Source organism: Anolis sagrei, chromosome 3, assembly GCF_037176765.1.
Source record: "Anolis sagrei isolate rAnoSag1 chromosome 3, rAnoSag1.mat, whole genome shotgun sequence".
NCBI classification, from domain to species: Eukaryota; Metazoa; Chordata; class Lepidosauria; order Squamata; family Dactyloidae; genus Anolis; species Anolis sagrei.
This window is the reverse complement of record NC_090023.1, coordinates 28,539,986-28,558,124: the sequence shown is the minus strand read 5'-3', so window position 1 is coordinate 28,558,124 and position 18,139 is coordinate 28,539,986. Positions and strand designations below refer to the sequence as shown.

The 18,139-nt window shown below is 40.6% G+C and overlaps 1 protein-coding gene across 3 annotated transcripts; it reads left to right on the top strand.

Moving 5' to 3' along the window:
* On the top strand, window positions 1-16,753 carry SKA3 (spindle and kinetochore associated complex subunit 3). Of its 3 annotated transcripts, none has more exons than XM_060770949.2 (10): window positions 1-154; window positions 2,350-2,480; window positions 4,984-5,048; window positions 6,423-6,588; window positions 8,705-9,044; window positions 10,240-10,325; window positions 13,501-13,664; window positions 13,756-13,947; window positions 14,047-14,165; window positions 16,394-16,753. In XM_060770949.2, exons 2-10 carry the CDS (start codon window positions 2,378-2,380, stop codon window positions 16,407-16,409), a joined length of 1,251 nt encoding a protein of 416 aa, XP_060626932.2. In that variant the 5' UTR covers window positions 1-154; window positions 2,350-2,377; the 3' UTR covers window positions 16,410-16,753. The 3 variants fall into 3 exon arrangements, with proteins under 3 accessions (XP_060626932.2, XP_067322667.1, XP_067322668.1); XM_067466566.1 differs by having other exon boundaries at window positions 6,423-6,592; window positions 8,703-9,044; XM_067466567.1 differs by lacking the exons at window positions 1-154; window positions 4,984-5,048 and having other exon boundaries at window positions 2,414-2,480; window positions 6,423-6,592; window positions 8,703-9,044.
* The last annotated feature ends 1,386 nt before the right edge of the window (window positions 16,754-18,139 follow it).

Genomic DNA, 18,139 nt, shown 5'->3' with positions numbered 1-18,139 from the left:
CAAAATTCGAGGCGGGTGAGGAAGAAGAGGCTCCATTGCTGAAGGGAGTCCCTCAAGGGAAGTTGTGTGGAAGGACTCTTCCCAGTCCAGGGCGGCCTCAGTCGGGGAAACGTCTCTTGCCAACTTATTACTACTACTACTTCTTCTCAGGCGGGTGGGTTGTTTGTACTTCTGTGTGAAGAATGTAATAGACTATATATAATATTAATAATGTTGTAACATAATATGTTATATATACTACAACTTATGGTGTAGTACAATGTATTATATACTACTAATAGTATAATATACTAGTACCACAATTGAAGGGAGATGTTGACAAGCTGGAATGTGTCCAGAGGAGGGCGACTAAAATGATCAAAGGTCTGGAGAACAAGCCCCATGAGGAGCGGCTTAAAGAGCTGGGCATGTTTAGCCTGCAGAAGAGAATTGAAAAGTGATATTGACAAGCTGGAATGTGTCCAGAGGAGGGCGACTAAAATGATCAAGGGTCTGGAGAACAAGCCCTATGAGGAGCGGCTTAAAGAGCTGGGCATGTTTAGCCAGCAGAAGAGAATTGAAAAGTGATATTGACAAGCTGGAATGTGTCCAGAGGAGGGCGACTAAAATGATCAAGGGTCTGGAGAACAAGGCCTATGAGGAGCGGCTTCAGGAGTTGGGCATGTTTAGACTGAAGAAGAGAAGGCTGAGATGAGACAGGATAGCCATGTATAAATATGTGAGAGGAAGTCATAGGGAGGAGGGAGCAAGTTTTGTTGGAGTTTGTAAAAGTTTGTAAAAAAATGTTTTGATGACCAGCTTCCCAAGTATGCCTTAGCAGAAGACATACTTTTTTATTATTATACTACATTTATAGAGATATAAAGAGAGATATTGACAAGCTGGAATGTGTCCAGAGGAGGGTGACTCAAATGATCAAGGGTCTGGAGAACAAACCCTATGAGGAGTGGCTTCAGGAGTTTATTTATTTCGCACATTTCTACCCTGCCCAGTTCAACCCCCAAGGGACTCAGGGCGGCTTACAGAGGTACAATTCGATGCCAGCATAAACACAACAATAGATAAAACATGTAAACAGCAATTATAACAATTAAGACAGTCAGTTTATACATCCAAATCAATAAAAACAATCTAATGCTCAGCGTTCGCCATCTTGGGCATGTTTAGCCTGAAGAAGAGAAGGCTGAGAGGAGACATGATAGCTATGTATAAATATGTGAGAGGAAGTCAGAGGGAGGAGGGAGCAAGCTTGTTTTGTGATTCCCTGGAGACTAGGACCCGAGTCTCCAGGGCTTCAAACTACAAGAGAGGAGATTCTATCTGAACATGAGGAAGAACTTCCTGACTGTGAGAGCTGTTCAGCAGTGGAACTCTCTGCCCCGGAGTGTGGTGGAGGCTCCTTCTTTGGAAGCTTTTAAACGGGCTGGATGGCCATTTGTCAGGGGTGATTTGAATGCTTCTTGGCAGGGGGTTGGACTGGATGGCCCATGAGGTCTCTTCCAACTCTTTGATTCTATGATTCTTGAAGGCACTCCACATAGCAATTATAATACAGTCGTGCATTCATCTTTCATTGCCCTGAATTAAAATAGTTTGTCCAAGAGAGAGAAAATGTACAATTCCTACGATGGAAGCACAGTCCAGATGTCAGCTTTGCAGACTTGGATAAGAAATGTGCACATGCCACCCAATTCACTCTCCTCCTCTCAGATGTGTGAATGTAAAGTGATTGCATATGGAAACAATCCTTATGCATTCCCTTTGAGGAGCATCTTAAAGAGCTGGGGATATTCAGGAGGTTGAGAGGAAACATGATCACTATTTTTAAATATTTGAAAGGCTGCCATAAGGAAGAGGGTGCAGGCTTGTTTTCTGCTGCCCTGGAGACTAGGACTCGAATCAATGGGCTCAAATTACAGAAAAGGAGATTCCACCTGAACATTAGGAAAAACTTCTTGACTGTAAGAGCTGTTCAGCAGTGGAACTCTCTGCCTCGGAGTGTGGTGGAGGCTCCTTCTTTGGAGGCCTTAGCAGTGGATCTCAACCTGTGGGTCCCTAATTCCCAGCCACTTTACCAGCTGTTAGGATTTCTGGGAGTTGAAGGCCAAAACATCTGGGTACCCATAGTTTGAGAACCAATGCTTTGTATAGAGGCTGGATGGCCATCTGTCAGGGGTGCTTTGATTGTGCTTTTCCCACATGGTAAGGGGTTGGACTAGATGTCCCATGTGGTCTTCCAGCTCTGATTCTAATCCTTTTGCATTTGTTTCTGGCTTTTTACTCCATCTCTCCAAGTCTTACGTTTTTACTGGTTTATTTTCCTGTGCTTTCCACATATTATACCAACAGTGATCAGAAGATAACATTTTTCTTCAATATGGATGTGACAAGGAATTTCTTTGACAAACTGCACACCATCGCTCTTACTCTGGAGAGGGAGTCTAAGCATATGTTGCAGGTTTTTCATGGCAATGACACAGGTAAGAGAGCCAGAAATAATTGCTTATTTATCCATCAGATACTTCATGCCATTTGTTTCCACCTGTGACTATGAAATTAGGATATCCAGGGTGACCGTTTGGCTGGCTTTCCGGGGTGAATAAACGTGGAAGTACTCTAAGGGGAAAGGAGCCTTCTGTTCAGAGCTTGCTCTGTTGATTATACGCACCAGTTCTGAATCAAGAGGAAGGAAATGTGCTCTTAGGAAATGTCAGTAACAAGCATTCATTGCATCTGCTTGGCTTTCTGCTTCCAGATCTGTGTAGAATGCTATCAGTTTAGAATGGTCCCTACCAGAGCATCTTGTTCTGTGTCCAAACCAGACAAAATAATTATAACTTATAAATTCTAGGGCCATGAAGGATTTCTAAAATCTTCCACATAAATTGTGCTGGAAAGTCCTTGTAAATACCCAAGCATTCGAAAGGATAATGCAGTGGTGCCTGTATGCCTCTGAGGCTGAAATAATGTGCCATTCCCAAGTGGCTTTCCATGGCTTGAACTCATCCTGACAGCCCCGTCATAAGGAAGATAAATTGTTGTGAGATCATCATTTTACATCACTGATAGTGATTCTGGTGATCAGTTAATTGCCAGACTACCCATTCTGCAGAATTTTGGGGAACCAATATCCTTTTGTAATATTATGTGGGTTTTGTGTTGTACTGTCGTAATCTAAGATCATCCGGGGAGGTCCTGCTCTCACGACTGGCGGGGACAAGAGACAGGGCCTTCTCAGCTGTGGCACCCCCCCCCCCCCCGGGCCTATGGAACACACTCCCAAATAAGGTAAGATCCGCTCCCTCCCTCCTGGCTTTTAGAAAAAAAATTAAAATCATGGTTTTGGGACCAGGTCTTCGGGCAGTAGAAGTAAATGTATGCAGCATTTCGGAAAGACAATGACTGGAACGGCGATTCAACTGACGAGACTGTTTTATTGTTTTAATGTTTTATTGCTCATGGTTGTATTTCTTAATTTAATTTATGTCTAATTGTAGTGTATAATTGTAATTGTTTGTACTGGCATTGAATTTTTGCCATTACTTATGTGTAAACTGCTTTGAGTCCCCCTTGGGGTGAGAAAAGCGGTATACAAATACTGTAAATAAATAAATTTACCAGTACACAGCGCAAACAACTGCCATTTGTAAAGGAGGGAACTGGCTAAATAGGAGGTGCTTGGGCTGTGTGCTCTTGCATGGCAGAATGAGGTTGGATAGTCCTTCAGGTCAACGATGGTGTGGTGGTTCTGTTCCAGAAAGATTATTTGCATTTCCCTCCTATAGGATTCAGTAAGACTTGATAATTGAAGTTTATTAACTCTGGAAAGGAACATTTGATTTAGTTAATGTTTCTTAGACCCTGCCTAAGCAATATAACACAATCATGAAAAGTAAGTAAAAGTGAAATGTTATATGTGACTATAAAAACTGGTAGTAAGTTAGCATGTTTGAAGTAGATTCCTTGATCATGTTACATATGTAGAGAAGAAATGGTGGTTAAAGGAGTTATGTCAGCCTCGTATCTTATAAGAAGATAATGTTTCACTAATGTCTACCTATACAAGCTATATAATATCTAATCTACCTATATAAATATCTAATCTTAACTAGATTTAACTAGACAATGAAATCTGGTTAGGTAGGAACAATATCTGCTAGTCTTGTGCATTTGTATAGGATTACTATCTGTTTCTGTTTATTTCGTATGGCCCCGTTTTCGCTTTTGAGCACCACTTCTGAAAATGGCCTTTCCAAATGAGCTTTTTTGTCCCACATCTGAAAAAAAATATTTTAGTCCCATTGGTGGCAAAAGGCAGACATTCCTATACAAATACTCCCCTTCGATATAGCTTTAGGGCTGCTGCTGTTTCCCATTTCAGTTGGGAAACCTACCTTGCGCCACTGCTGCTGAGGCATCTTCATCGAAGATCCTTAGCACGGGGCTGGTCCTCCACCGCTTGGCAACTGTGGAGGCCCTGGTAGGCCTGCGCACTTTCGGCCTGTGCCCCTGCCAGGGCCTGCAGCTGAGTACCAAGGCTGCTTCCTCAGCTGCAGGCCCACACACATAGGCTCAAAGTGCGCGGGCGTACAAGGGCCTTTCTGTGCCTGTGCGGCTGTCGAGTAGTGGAGGGCAAGCCTCAGCACTGGCAAGCTGCCAGGCCCGCTCCAAGGATCTCTGATGAAGAAACCTCAGTATAGTCATTCTTCTCTCTATAACTATGATGCTGAAAAGCAAGCTTGGAGCAGGTACCCGCTCCCACCTGCCTTTCATATCGAGTTTATTTTCGTTTCATATAATGCCATCCAAGTAGACAGAATGAAACAGAAACACGAATTAAATGGATGATACAGATACAGGATCCATGAATAGTATCTGCATAAGGACTATTTTATTACATTACATTTTTATTCTGCCGTCAGTTATTAAGATGCTCAGTTGTACTGTCTTATTAATCTTTCATTAAAATCTTTTTTTTTAAAGAATTTGAAGATGATTCTCCAATGACATATTTACACAACATGTATTCTGACATCAAGACACTAAAGGTACTTCTGGCTTGTCTCATCTCCATTATTTTTTCTTCAAGCAATTTCATGGGTATAATTTGCTATGCTGATCTCTTAATTCCCTGGAGGGCAATACATGCAAATTTTGACTTATTTATATTGTGTTACTAATGGTACCTTTGCACCTGGGCAAAATGTTTCTGCATACCCAAGGCGGGATACCTGATTTTTCCCAATGTAATCTACCTCCTGCAGTTTACTGTACCACGTCCAGCATTTATCCATAATAATAATAAACTTTATTTATACCCCGCCACCATCTCCCCCATTGGGACTCAGAGCGGCTTACATGAGGCCAAGCCCGAACAACAAATTACAATACAATAAAATACAAATTGCAGTAAAATAAACGACATAACATTAATGTATAAAACATATAAGCATATAAACAATATACACAAAACATTAAAAAAACACTAAACCAAACATAATGAAAGCTCATAAGTGGATATGAACAGAAATGCTTTCTAATTCCATTTAAACCTTTTCAAGGATTGTGGTGTGTTCTTTTTCCCAAAAATCAGGATCTGTACAGATTCTGTAATGTTTTGACATGTGTCCTACTTTATGTAGCATCATTGATTTATTTAAAATGTCTTAAAAATCACCTTTTTAACTGACTTATTTCATGGGAAGCTAGTAGGACCAACATTTTAAGGGTTTCAATTTTTTTTCACTGCAATGTAAGACTGAACTTCATTTTCTCTTTAATATATAGAAAATGTGAAGCTTGGTAACAAAAAGGGTCGCCTGGTGGCATTGCGGGTTAAGCTGCTGAGCTGCTGAACTTGCTGACTGAAAAGTTGGCAGTTCGAATCCAGGGAGTGGGTTGAGCTCTCACTGTTAGGCCCAGCTTCTGCCAACCTAGCATTTCAAAAACATGCAAATGTGAGTAGATCAATAGGCAGGAAGGTAACGGCACTCCATGCAGTCTTGCTGGCTGCATGACCTTGGAGGTGTTTACAGACAACGCCGGCTCTTCGGGTTAGAAATGGAGGTGAGCACCACCCCCCAGAATCGGACACAAATAGACTTAATGTCAGGGGAAACTTTTACCATTACCTAACAAAAAAGGCTGTCAGGACTAAAAAAAACAAAAGTCTAAGGAAGAAGCTAGAGTTAGCGTTGCAGAATTGTTGAAACAAAGGGATGTACTTGAGCTTCAAGATGATTGAGGGCCATTTCCCTAGCTTAGGGTTATCATAGCTGCTCTATATGAAAACATGTTTGATTTATCAGCATTTTTGGAACACTAATATATCCTGGAATAAATCTGGATACATAGAACACAAACACAACTTACTAAGTACAATACATTGGCTGTAACTTGGTTTTGTTTTTCCTGACTTGAAGAGTGAAGCTGACAATACACTTGGGAAGAGTTCTACAGAAAGAGATACTACGTATGACTTCATAAAAGCCAGCCAAGTTCTGATGAAAAGAAATGCAGGAGATCTTGAGGAAATAAGACAACTGTTCCAGAAATATGGTTACAAGCCACCCGCTCCCAAAGACACAGGTACCTTTTCCAAGACTAGCAGGTTTTTAATACAATCCTACATTTGAATTTTTGTTTTACTCTGTTCTATGCTTCACTTTATGTTTTGTAACTGAGATGGAATATATGCTAGGTATGTTTAGAAACAGATAAAGGTCTCTAATACAATGTCACTAATACGTACAAAAAAGCTGTTTCAAGCTACTGGGCATGAAACAGCCATTTTGGCGAACAGAGTCTTTAATACCCATCCTCCTGTCAACAAGGATCCAACTCACCCATTAAGCATTGAAACTGTAGGAATGGTTGATGTCTTAAACTGTTTTTCTGGCATCTACATGTTAGCACTTAACTGGATTAAGAACTGCATCTATAAATCTTCTCCCCTTTTAGTTCTGCATAGCTTTAAGTGACATTTACATCTGCATTCTAGTGCAAAAAATCCTGTGAAAATACTATATATTTTTTATGTAGAAGGTAGCCCAGGATGCATCTACTGAATGAATGCGTCTGTCACCACTTTAACTGCCATGGCTTAATGCTAAGGAATCATTGTATTTGTATTGTATTTAGACTTCTCTGCCTCACCAAACTACAAATCCCATTGAGCCATGGCAATTAAAGTGGTGTTAAACTGCATTAATTCTGCACTGTAGATGCACCCTCAGTGTTATGTTCCCATTCACCTAATCAAAGCTTAGGAGATATAGACCATGGCATGAGTTATTTTATTGCTACTTTCCTTCTGTTTTATAGCTTACAGTATTATAACTAAACACTATATCTATGGTTAATGGTAAATAGAACTGTTTACAATACCTAGTTACTAGTTGCTACTAATCAACATCAGGATCAACATAGGCACTAATTCTATAGTATGCTTAAAAAGCCATTGTTGGGACTTTAGGGTAGAATCTCTATGGAAGAAGTAGAAAGCTATAAGCCTGGATCAATCCTGATCTTTTCACTGACATTAGAAGATTGGTAATGTTCATTCAGAGTGAGGTATTTTTTTTGCACTAACAACAAGTGTAGGTTGTTGTAAGTTTATCAGGCTGTACAGCCATGTTCCAGAAATATTATCTCCTGACGTTTCGCCTGCATCTATGGCAGGCATCCTCAGAGGTTGTGAGATCTGTTGGAAAGAGCTGCAAGACCAAGAACAAGCCACAAGAGTCAAGACAGAGATCCACTGAGAGGAAAAGTGTTCTTCTCATATATCAAGGGAACCACTGACCGCATAGGGAAGCTGATGAGAAAACACAACCTACAAACTATTTACAGACCCTACTAAGAAAATCCAACAAATGCTATGTTCAGCAAGGGACAAGGGGGATCCTCTCACTTCTGCAGGAGTCTACTGTATACCATGCAGCTGTGGGCAAGTCTACATAGGGACCACCAAACGCAGCATTGCCCAAACACGAATCAAGGAACATGAAAGGCACTGCAGACTACTTCAACCAGAGAAATCAGCCGTAGCAGAGCACCTGATGAACCAGCCTGGACACAGCATATTGTTTGAGAACACAGAAATGTTGGACCACTCTCACAACCACCATGTCAGACTACACAGAGAAGCCATTGAAATCCACAAGCATGTGGACAATTTCAACAGAAAGGAGGAGACCATGAAAATTAACAAAATTTAAAAAACTCTAAAATCATAACAGTAAATAAAGAACAACATTCAAAAACGGGAACTCCAGACAAGAAGCAATCAGGGACAGCTAATCGCCTCTCAACAAAGGCTTCCCCCAGGCAGTAAGAAGCCACACATTGAGAACTGCTAGGCCATTAAATGCTAATCAAGGTGGCCAATTGAAACGTTTACACCTAGCTCCAACAGACAAGAGTTCTTTTTCCCTGGACATTCCACAGATATATAAACCCCATTTTCCTAGTTTCCAACAGACCTCACAACCTACTAGGATGCCTGGCATAGATGAAGGCAAAATGTCAGGAGAGACTGCTTCAGGAACAGGGCCATATAGCCTGAAAAACTTAGAACAACCCAATGATTCTGGCATGAAAGCCTTTGACAATATATACAAATGTAGGATTTTGAAATATTTTAAAATCAGTGTTGTCTATTTGTCAGAGTGTGCACCAAATTCTCTTCTTTTAAAAGTTACAGAGAATGAAACTGAAATCCACTCTAAAACTACAACAACTGATCACATGGAGCCAAAAGACCTTGGTTATTCTGGGAAGTCATCTGACCCTTTTGATCCACTGCAAATCCCGCAGCTTTCAGATTTTGGACTGTCAAAATACGCCCTACCAACATCCACAGTGTGCGCTCAATCCCAAGTACATGTGTCGAAGAAAGAATCAAGGCGGGACAACGCTGAGTGCTTATCACCCAAGGCAGAAAATTTCCGTATCCATGGCCAGGACCTGTGTGTGAATGATGAAACAACATGTTTTATGGATGATCAAACCATCTTTCTACTTAATAATGCGAAGCATATTAGGTGAGTAGCATACTTCAATGGTGTATGTGTCCCTTTAAGTGATAAGTTGTATTTGCAAATGTTTCGCCATTGAATGCAGGTGAAGGATTGGTGAGACTTGCTACAGATCTCACCAATTCAGCTGTAGATCAGAGTTCTTTATTTATTTATTTATTTATGGCATTTATATGCCTCCTTTCTCACCCCGAAGGAGACTCAGAGCAGATTACAAGATATATATACATACAATATATTATATTATTAGCATAGTACAATATCAGTATTAAATATTACTATATTGTACTATACCATTATATTGTAATATTATTAGTAATATTGCATGTAATAAAATATATAATTATAATATCTTATTATTCATAATAGTATTATATTGCATTACATTATAATATTATATGTATACACATACACACACACACACACACACACACAATATATTATATGACATTATATTATTAGCACAGGAGATAAGGTAGAACTGTCTTCTGGGTCCCCCTCTCCTCACTGCGGCCCAGAGCGGCAGCTGGCACTGGGGAAAGGGGTCCCCAAACCCATGACATATGCAGGAGACAAGATGGAACTGTCCCCTACCCCCCCCCCTTCACTCTGACCCAGAGTGGTAGTTGGTGCTGGGGGGAGGGGTCTCCAGCTGATGACATATGCAAGAGACAAGATGGAACTTTCTTCTGGGGGGCCCTCTCCTCACTGCGGCCCAGAGCGAAAGTTGGTGCTGGGGGGGGAGGGGACCCCAGCTTATGACATATGCAGGAGACAAGATGGAACTGTCCCCTGCCCCTCTCCCCCGCTCTTCACTCTGGCCCAGAGTGGCAGTTGATGCTGGGGGGAGGGGTCCCCAGATGATGATATACGCAGGAGACAAGATAGAACTGTCCCCTGGCCCCCTCTCATCACTTTCTGAACATCATAGCTCTCATTGTCTGTGATAAGACTCAATGGGACAGATGAGAGTTGGGTCAAACAACTACTAGAGTAGGGATGACAACTGTGCAGACTTTCAAAGAGTGTTTGTTGGAACTCAACCACATCCTGCATAAGTTTATAATCCTCATCAAGGAAATAGGCAGATGAGTTAGCTGGAGATTTCAGGTTTTTTAACCTGAAAGGGGGGGATGGGTTGAACCCCTAACCTTCACCCCTTGGCTACAAGCTGTGGGTCTGATTTCTGTGTTTTGCTTAGGCAAGCAAATAAACTGGGTGGATCAGCAGAGATATCGACACCAAGCAAAAACAAGGCTGTATGTCAGCGAACAAACGAAGTGTGTGGTAAGTCCAGGTATTCAAAATGAACTGTAATGCATGTGTGTCCTGAACAACCTGAATCCCAACTGCACTAAGTTTGGTAGTTCTGCAAAGTGAAGTTATTGATTGCATATAGATATGAAAAAGGATGCAGTAATGAAACCTAAAGTCAAAGATAGATCATGTCCCTTCAGATGACTAAAGCTTCCCTAGTCTTCACCAGGTTCTTCACAGTGAACTAGTTGTTGCCCTGCAGACCAAATTCTTGGACTGGATTACAGCCAAATTCTCCCCTTTCTTATCGTCTTGTTCTGAAAAATGCTGACATCTTCATGGATCAGGAAAAAAAGAATACCTCTTCTACAAATAAAGGTTTCCCAGGCATTTCAAAGCAACACATCCAACACATTTCACAGTTCATTGTGGAAATGTTGTGTTTCTGTATTATTTTTAGAAGCCTGTTTGATAAACTAGCAGAAATCCACTTAACTGGATTTTACATACCCACAAAACACTATTTCAGAGGGAAAAACTGGCAGAACCATCTCTGAGTATTGTTTGCCAAAGAAAACAGTACAAAATTCATGAGATTGCCATAAAGAAACATAAGACATACACCCACATACACACAAGAGCATATAAAACCAGTACACAGGGTGCATGTGAAAACTCACTTAATACTCCTCACTTTTTGGAGGAGTATTTTTTTGTGGATCTTCAGGAGGCCTGGTTTCCTTAGGGATATTCCAAGCACACTACTTAATTTTCAGCTTTCATGTTTCATGTCAAAGGTATGATCTTGCTTCTTCACTTATGGAGATGCAAAGAAAGGTGTGTAAAGCATGGTTTAAATATGGTTTAAAGACTTTGAATGCGATTTTCCTGCTTCTTGGCAGGGGGTTGGAATGGATGGCTCACGAGGTCTCTTCCAACTCTATGATTCTATGACATAAGAAATAAATCTGCTACTCCTTCCTGTATTTTTGCCAAGGAACACCAGAAAAGCACTAGGCAGTTTTAAAATTTCATTTTAAAGTGTTAATATTTTCTACTGTTGTGACAGGAGTATCTATTTTTCTGATCTGATGGTTCTGCACTGATACATTCCTCTTCCTTCTTTATATCCTTGTTATTATATCCTGCCTTTCTGTTCATAAAAAAGCCCTCTAAGGCTAAGAAAATCTAGCAAAAGAATCTCTTATTTACAGCTAGGAACATAACAAAATAATGGCATATCCAACAAACCAAATGCTGAGCAATTGCAAAATCTAACCCTTTATCTTCCTCCTCCTCCTTAAAATTCTGGTTATCTCTCAGTATACATATCCGTAGATCCCTATTCTGTCATTTCTTTACTTCCATCCCTTAATTTTTTATAGAGGGGTAGGAAATGAACCTCTTACCCATTCACCTACCCCCCCCCCCCCCCAATCCCCTCATTGCCTGGCTTGGTGTCCAAAAAGAGAAATAAGCTCTGGTTGCTTATTTTTTTAGTTGAAAGAAGACTACATCCAAAAATTTCTTGATATCTTGTTAAGGTAAAAATTGTTGAGCAAATGGGCTTATTAACAAAAGACCCTCCTCATAAATGTTCAGCACGGTAACTTATTAGTAGCAGCGTAACCCAGCACCAGTAGCCCATAGCGATAAAAAGAACAAAAACACACAAACCGGTGTTATCTCTTCCAAAGGAGGCTTCTCTTTGTCGTAAAATAATATGGTTACACTATTTACAAAAATAAGGTTTCTATAACACAAATAAAATCTTTTATACTTCCTTCGTTGCTTCCACGCTGACCTTCTTTCTTATGCAGATAAACAGCTTTACTCTCACAGAACCTCCTCTCACAATGAACAGGAGTTTCACACAGTAGCTTTTTACACACAGCAGCCTTTATACTGGAGCTTTACACATGAGACCTTTAACCTGGAGCTTCTCTTACCAAAGCTTCTCTCACCAGGCCTTCCTCATACCTGGCATTCTCATAGACTAAAGCCTATCTCACACAGAGGCTTCTCTCACAGACTAAGACCTACCTCACGCTGTGAGGCCTTCTCACAGACTGAGTCCTTTCTCCCACTGAGGTTTACCTCAGACTGATACCTGCTAAGCTACAGGCACACACATATATATAACTGCAGTCATTGCAGCCATTTAACCCTTTCAGTGCTTGACTTATATTTTTGTAATTAAAAATACCTAATTTTTAATTTTTCTGACAAAAATGGGAGAAGAGGTGCAAGTTCTGATTATCACCATACTTTTACAACGCAAAAATGGAATGTACAGTCCAGTAAGGAACCTATATAGAGTATCTGTGGAAAGCAGTCTCAGGATCTGAATGTAAATTTAGCTGTTCAATAGTATACTTAATGATATTCTTCATAGAGTTGGAAGAGATCACCCAGGTCATCCATTCTGACCCCTGACCATACAGAAACACACAATCAAAGCACCCCTGGCAGATGGCCATTCGGTCTATGCTTAAAAATACTCGGAGGAGACTCCACCAGCCTCCAAAGCAGCATATTCCACTCCCAAACAGCTCTTACTGCCAGGAAGGTTTTTCTAATGTTTAAACCAGTGGTTCTCATCCTGTGGGTCTCCAGATGTTTTGGTCTTCAACCCCCAGAAATCGTAACAGCTGGTTCTGGGAGTTGTAGGCCAAAATACTTGGGGACCCAAGCAGGTATTTCCATCCTTTTCTCATTGAAGACTCCTAATACAGGGCTCTTCTGAAAAAATAGCCTTTATTCCTTTTAACTTGATCCTAAGAACAGAAGTCTTAAATTTGGTAAGGTCACATTTAAGAATATTCAATCAGCAGTAGGGCTGATTGCAGTATTCAATCAGCTGTAGGGCTAGTGGTGAAGTGGGTTAAACAACTGAGCTGTTGAACCTGCTGACCGAAAGGTTACTGGTTCAGATTCGGGGAGCAGGGTGAGCTCCTGCTGTTAGCCCCAGCTTCTACCAATCTAGCAATTAAAAAACATGCAAATGTGAGTAAATCAATTGGCTTCTGTGGGAAGGTAACGGTGCTCCATGCAGACATACTGACCACCTGACCTTGGAGGCGTCTACGGGCGACGCTGGCTCTTCAGCTTAGAAATGGAGATAAGCACCACCCCCCAGAGGCGGACCCGACTAGACAAGGGAAAACCTTTACCTTTACTTTACAATCAGCGTTTGTGTTTTCAGATGATGATTATATGGCTTCACCGGCTGCCCCTCAGTTCTGCACCCCTGGTGTGAAAATTCCCCGCAGGAAGAATGTACCAAAATCCCCCACGGCTTTGGCTGTATCTGAGCATGGATCAGGAGACCCTCTGCCAGATTCACAATCTTTGCAAACAGAAGCTGAAGTAAGAAATGGAACAGCTTTGATAAATTGAAATGGCCATTTTATTTTATTTCTCTTATCTCACTATGAGTCTTCTTTTTTTCCATATGCAGCAAAGCTGTGCCACTGCAGTATCATCAAAGAAAGATCTTGCAAAGGGTGCTGATGTTCCTGTCCTGTATTCAGATGAATGCCTGAAATGTGAAGAAATACCCCATCCTCCTGTAATATCTGACTACAGTAACTTACTCTGTAGTCCACCCCCACCTCCTGAAATAAGCGTCATTCCAAATCATATTTCTCAGGTTGGATACTCTCTTTTCTGCAACTAGCATTGGAGTGTAGCATTTTGTTAACACATTTTAAAAACTTGTTCGAAGTATTTCACCAATTTATTTTTTTAGATTCTTTCCAAGTACAATCGAAATAGAGATGTACCCCAATATCTGGAGGAGACGAAGGAACAAACTGCTTCACAGGTTGAAATGCCACCTGTCCTCGGTATTGGGAGCAAGGAAAATTGGTAAGTTTGAATCATGGAGATGTATATCCCTCCCTATTTATAACTTAATCTAGATATCTATTGAAAGTAATATAATCCTAGTGGTCCTCACATGAGGGTAAATAAGGAAAAATTATCTGCAGAAATCTAGTCAGAAGTATAAGTAATTGTGGCTTTGAACGAAGGGTAGCATCACATCTTAATAATCTTTATTTGTGGGCTCTTGCCCATCCACAGTTTCACCTTACACACATGACATCTTTACTGTGAGTTAAATAAAAACAGGAAGACCTATCTGACTGTAAGAGCTGTTCAACAGTGGAACTCACTGCTTTGGAATGTGGTGGAGATTCCTCCTTTGGAAGATTTTTAACAGGCTGAATGGGCATCTGTTGGGGGTGCTTTGATTGTGCTTTACCTTCATGCCAAGGAGTGGAGCCCCCGATGGCGCAGTGGGTTAAACCCCTGTGCCGGCAGGACTGAAGACCGACAGGTTGCAGCTTTGAATCCGGGGAGAGGCGGATGAGCTCCCTCTATCAGCTCCAGCTCCTCATGCAGGGACATGAGAGAAGCCTCCCACAAGGATGATAAAAACATCAAATCATCCAGGCGTCCCCTGGGCAACGTCCTTGCAGACGGCCAATTCTCTTACACCAGAAGCGACTTGCAGTTTCTCAAGTTGCTCCTGACATGACAAAAAAAATGCCAGGGGTTTGGACCAGATAGCCATGTGGTATCTTCTGACATCTATTGGTAATATTTTTGTCAAGAAATTGTTGGCAATTTCGTCTAGGAAAGGTAGAAGTGTGTGATCTGGAAATAGTGTGAAACTATACATTTACCCTTCAGCATTTAGGGAATCGGCATTCACAGATATTATTTGCGGATTGCTGTATTTACTGCTGTCTCCTCTGTTGCTCTACACCACTGGTTCTTAACCTTCCCAATGCCGCAACCCGTTAATACAGTTCCTCATGTTGTGGTGACCCCCAACCATAAAATTATTTTCATTGCTACTTCATAGCTGTAATTTTACTACTGTTATGAGTTGTAATGCAAATATCTGATATGCAGGATGTATTTTCATTCACTGGACCAAATTTGGCACAGATACCCGATACACCCAAATTTGAATACTGGTGGGGTTTGGGGAGGGGAATACTTTGTCATTTGAGAGTTGTCGTTGCTGGGATTTATAGTTAACCTACAATCAAAAAGCATTCTGAACTCCACCAATAATAGGATTGAACCAAACTTGGCACACAGAACTCCCATGACCAACAGAAAATACTGGAAGGGTTTGGTGGGCATTGACCTCGAGTTTTGGAGTTGTAGTTCACCAACATCCAGAGAGCACTGTGGACTCAAACAATGATGGATCTGGACCAAACTTGGTATGAATTTCCCCCAAACTCCACCACTGTTCATAATAACAAATATGAACAGTGGTGGAGTTTGGGGGAAATAGACCTTGACATTTGGGAGTTGTAGTTGCTGGGATTTATAGTTCACCTACAATCAAAGAATATTCTGAATCCCACTAACAATAGAATTGGGCCAAATTTCCCACACAGAACCCCCATGACCAACAGAAAATACTGCATTTTCTGATGGTCTCTAGCAACCCCTGACACCCCTCACAACTCTTCCCCCACCCCCCAGGGTCCTGACCCCCAGTTGAGAAATGCTGCTCTACACCAAAATAAAAGTGTTCTCTGCACACTTGTAGGTCTTCCAGCAAGATTCTGGAGTACCTGCAAATGTCCAGAGAAGTGTTTTCCCATGTAAAAAGCAAAATATGCTTGCAATTTTTAATTACATAATCAGTTTTCCCACTTCCATGGGGACCCTGCACAGCTAATCATAAAACGGAGAGGGTATTGTACGATCCAAATCAGCCTCATTGCTTGAATCCCATTGTCAGTTTCTTACAGGAAGTCATGAAAGGGATTTTAAAAGGCTGGGTAAAGAACAGATGTAATAATTATAGTAATGTATACAATGTTTGAAAAAATCCATATTTGAGATTTTGGAAGAGTATGTAGTAGATCAAAAAAAAAGCACAAAAAGAGAACAGTAAAAACAAATACATTAACAAAACTGAGTAGGATATCAGTCAGGAAATCCATTTGTAAAACAATAGCTAAGTTTAGAAGCAGAGGCACGTTTCAATAAATAGCACATTTTCTTTTATGTAGTTGGCACCAATATTATGGAGTAACTACTTCTTTTCATTGTTGCATTTACAGGAAGTATTCAGGATGAAGAGAATATGAGGCCTGGGTTGCTTTGTGATTGTAAATTATACATTCAGAACTGTTTTTAAGAGTTTGAAACCTAAATGACAGCTAAGAAATTAAAATAATATGTACAACGAACTATTTTCTCACCATCAGATTTTACAGAATATCTATTTGATTAAAATGAATGCACTTCTTGTACATTTTTCAGCAGTTTGTTTGATACAAACATTTGCAGTTTTCTCTGGGAATCTCCAAGGTCCTCCAATGTGGTCCTATGGTCAGCTTCAAGTTCTCCTTATATCTTGCAGTGATGGTTTTTTGCATTATGTCCATATGAATGAAAAATAGATTCTCGTGCAAAAAGTAGTTCTTATCTGTGTTAGTGTTTTATTGTAGCTAAACTGGCTCTTAATATGAGAGTTTAAACAAGAAAATGCCTCAGGATTAAGATGCTTAAGCATGTCAAGTGTCCAAGTTTATTTATTTATTTTGTGTCAAAAGCACTGCATAAAATACTTTATCTAAAACTGATAAAATAAAAGTATCATAAGCTGCAATGGGCAACAGTGACTGCAATGTCTGCAGCTTTAAACAATTCTTCCTCTGTGCATGAGACAGGGCATTTGTTCTGCTCCACAGTCACACAAGGTGAAGGATTCTTCTAAGTCAGTGGTTCTCAACCTGTGGCCTACAACTCCCAAAAATCCCAGCCAATTTACCAGCAGTTAAGATTTCTGGGAGTTGAAAGCCAAAACATCTGGGTACCCACAGATTGAGAACCAATGACTTAGACGTTCTAGGTAATAACATTTTGCCAGGTTGTCTTTTGATCTGCCCACTCCACTTCTGAGTCTGTTCAGGGACTTCCAAGTTGCCCATTCTTGGTTTGTCCCTGGAGGATGACCCTCATGGGGGGGGGGGGGGGGGTATCCAGTTGGAATCGCCTGATTTTGCTGCCCACAAGGATATTCTTGCGGTTGCTAGAGGAATATTTAGAGGAAGTCCGAGTGTGCACTTCGCATGGTTCAAGGAAAATGTTGGTTATGCAGAATTAGTTATTATTTTAGCGATTTAATGGAAAATATTTCCTAGTCTTTAAACTGGAGGCTATTCATTAAATCTAATGCAACAGTTATTTGGAGATGCTCTTTATAGTTTTTAATCTTTGTAAGTTGGGCTGTTATTTTAAGGCATTATTAGAATGAAAAAAAATTCTCCATATTCCATATGGAAAAGAAAACTGGCTTTGTTATACACGGTAGTGCTACTATTATAGCTGGAACAGTGGCACCTAGAATTTATTTACAAGAAGCAGCTCCATCACGTAGGGAGACTACCTCATCCTTTGTAATGTCTAGACAAAAGGGCAAAGAGGAAAAGGACATGCAGCAATAAAACTTTGCTTTTGACAAATTGTTCCTTTCTATCATTGTCAAGAATGATTAGAATGTTTTTTCACAAGTCTCTTACAAAACCTTTTATTTTATCTTTAATGCTTGAATTGTCACAGGAAATTGTTGAAATACTATCTTAATGCTGAACCCTTTTGACCACAAATGTGGTATTTCAGGCTTGTAACTTGAAACTAAACCAGTAAATTTAAAGTGCCTTGGATGAGGCAAAAGTACACTCCCCCCCCCCTTAAAAAGTTACTATTATAACCCCTTATATGTTCACACCGGCAAAAACAGCCACTAAATAAGAACTCAAGATTATTAATACAAGATCAGAATAATGCAGTGGTTCCCAACC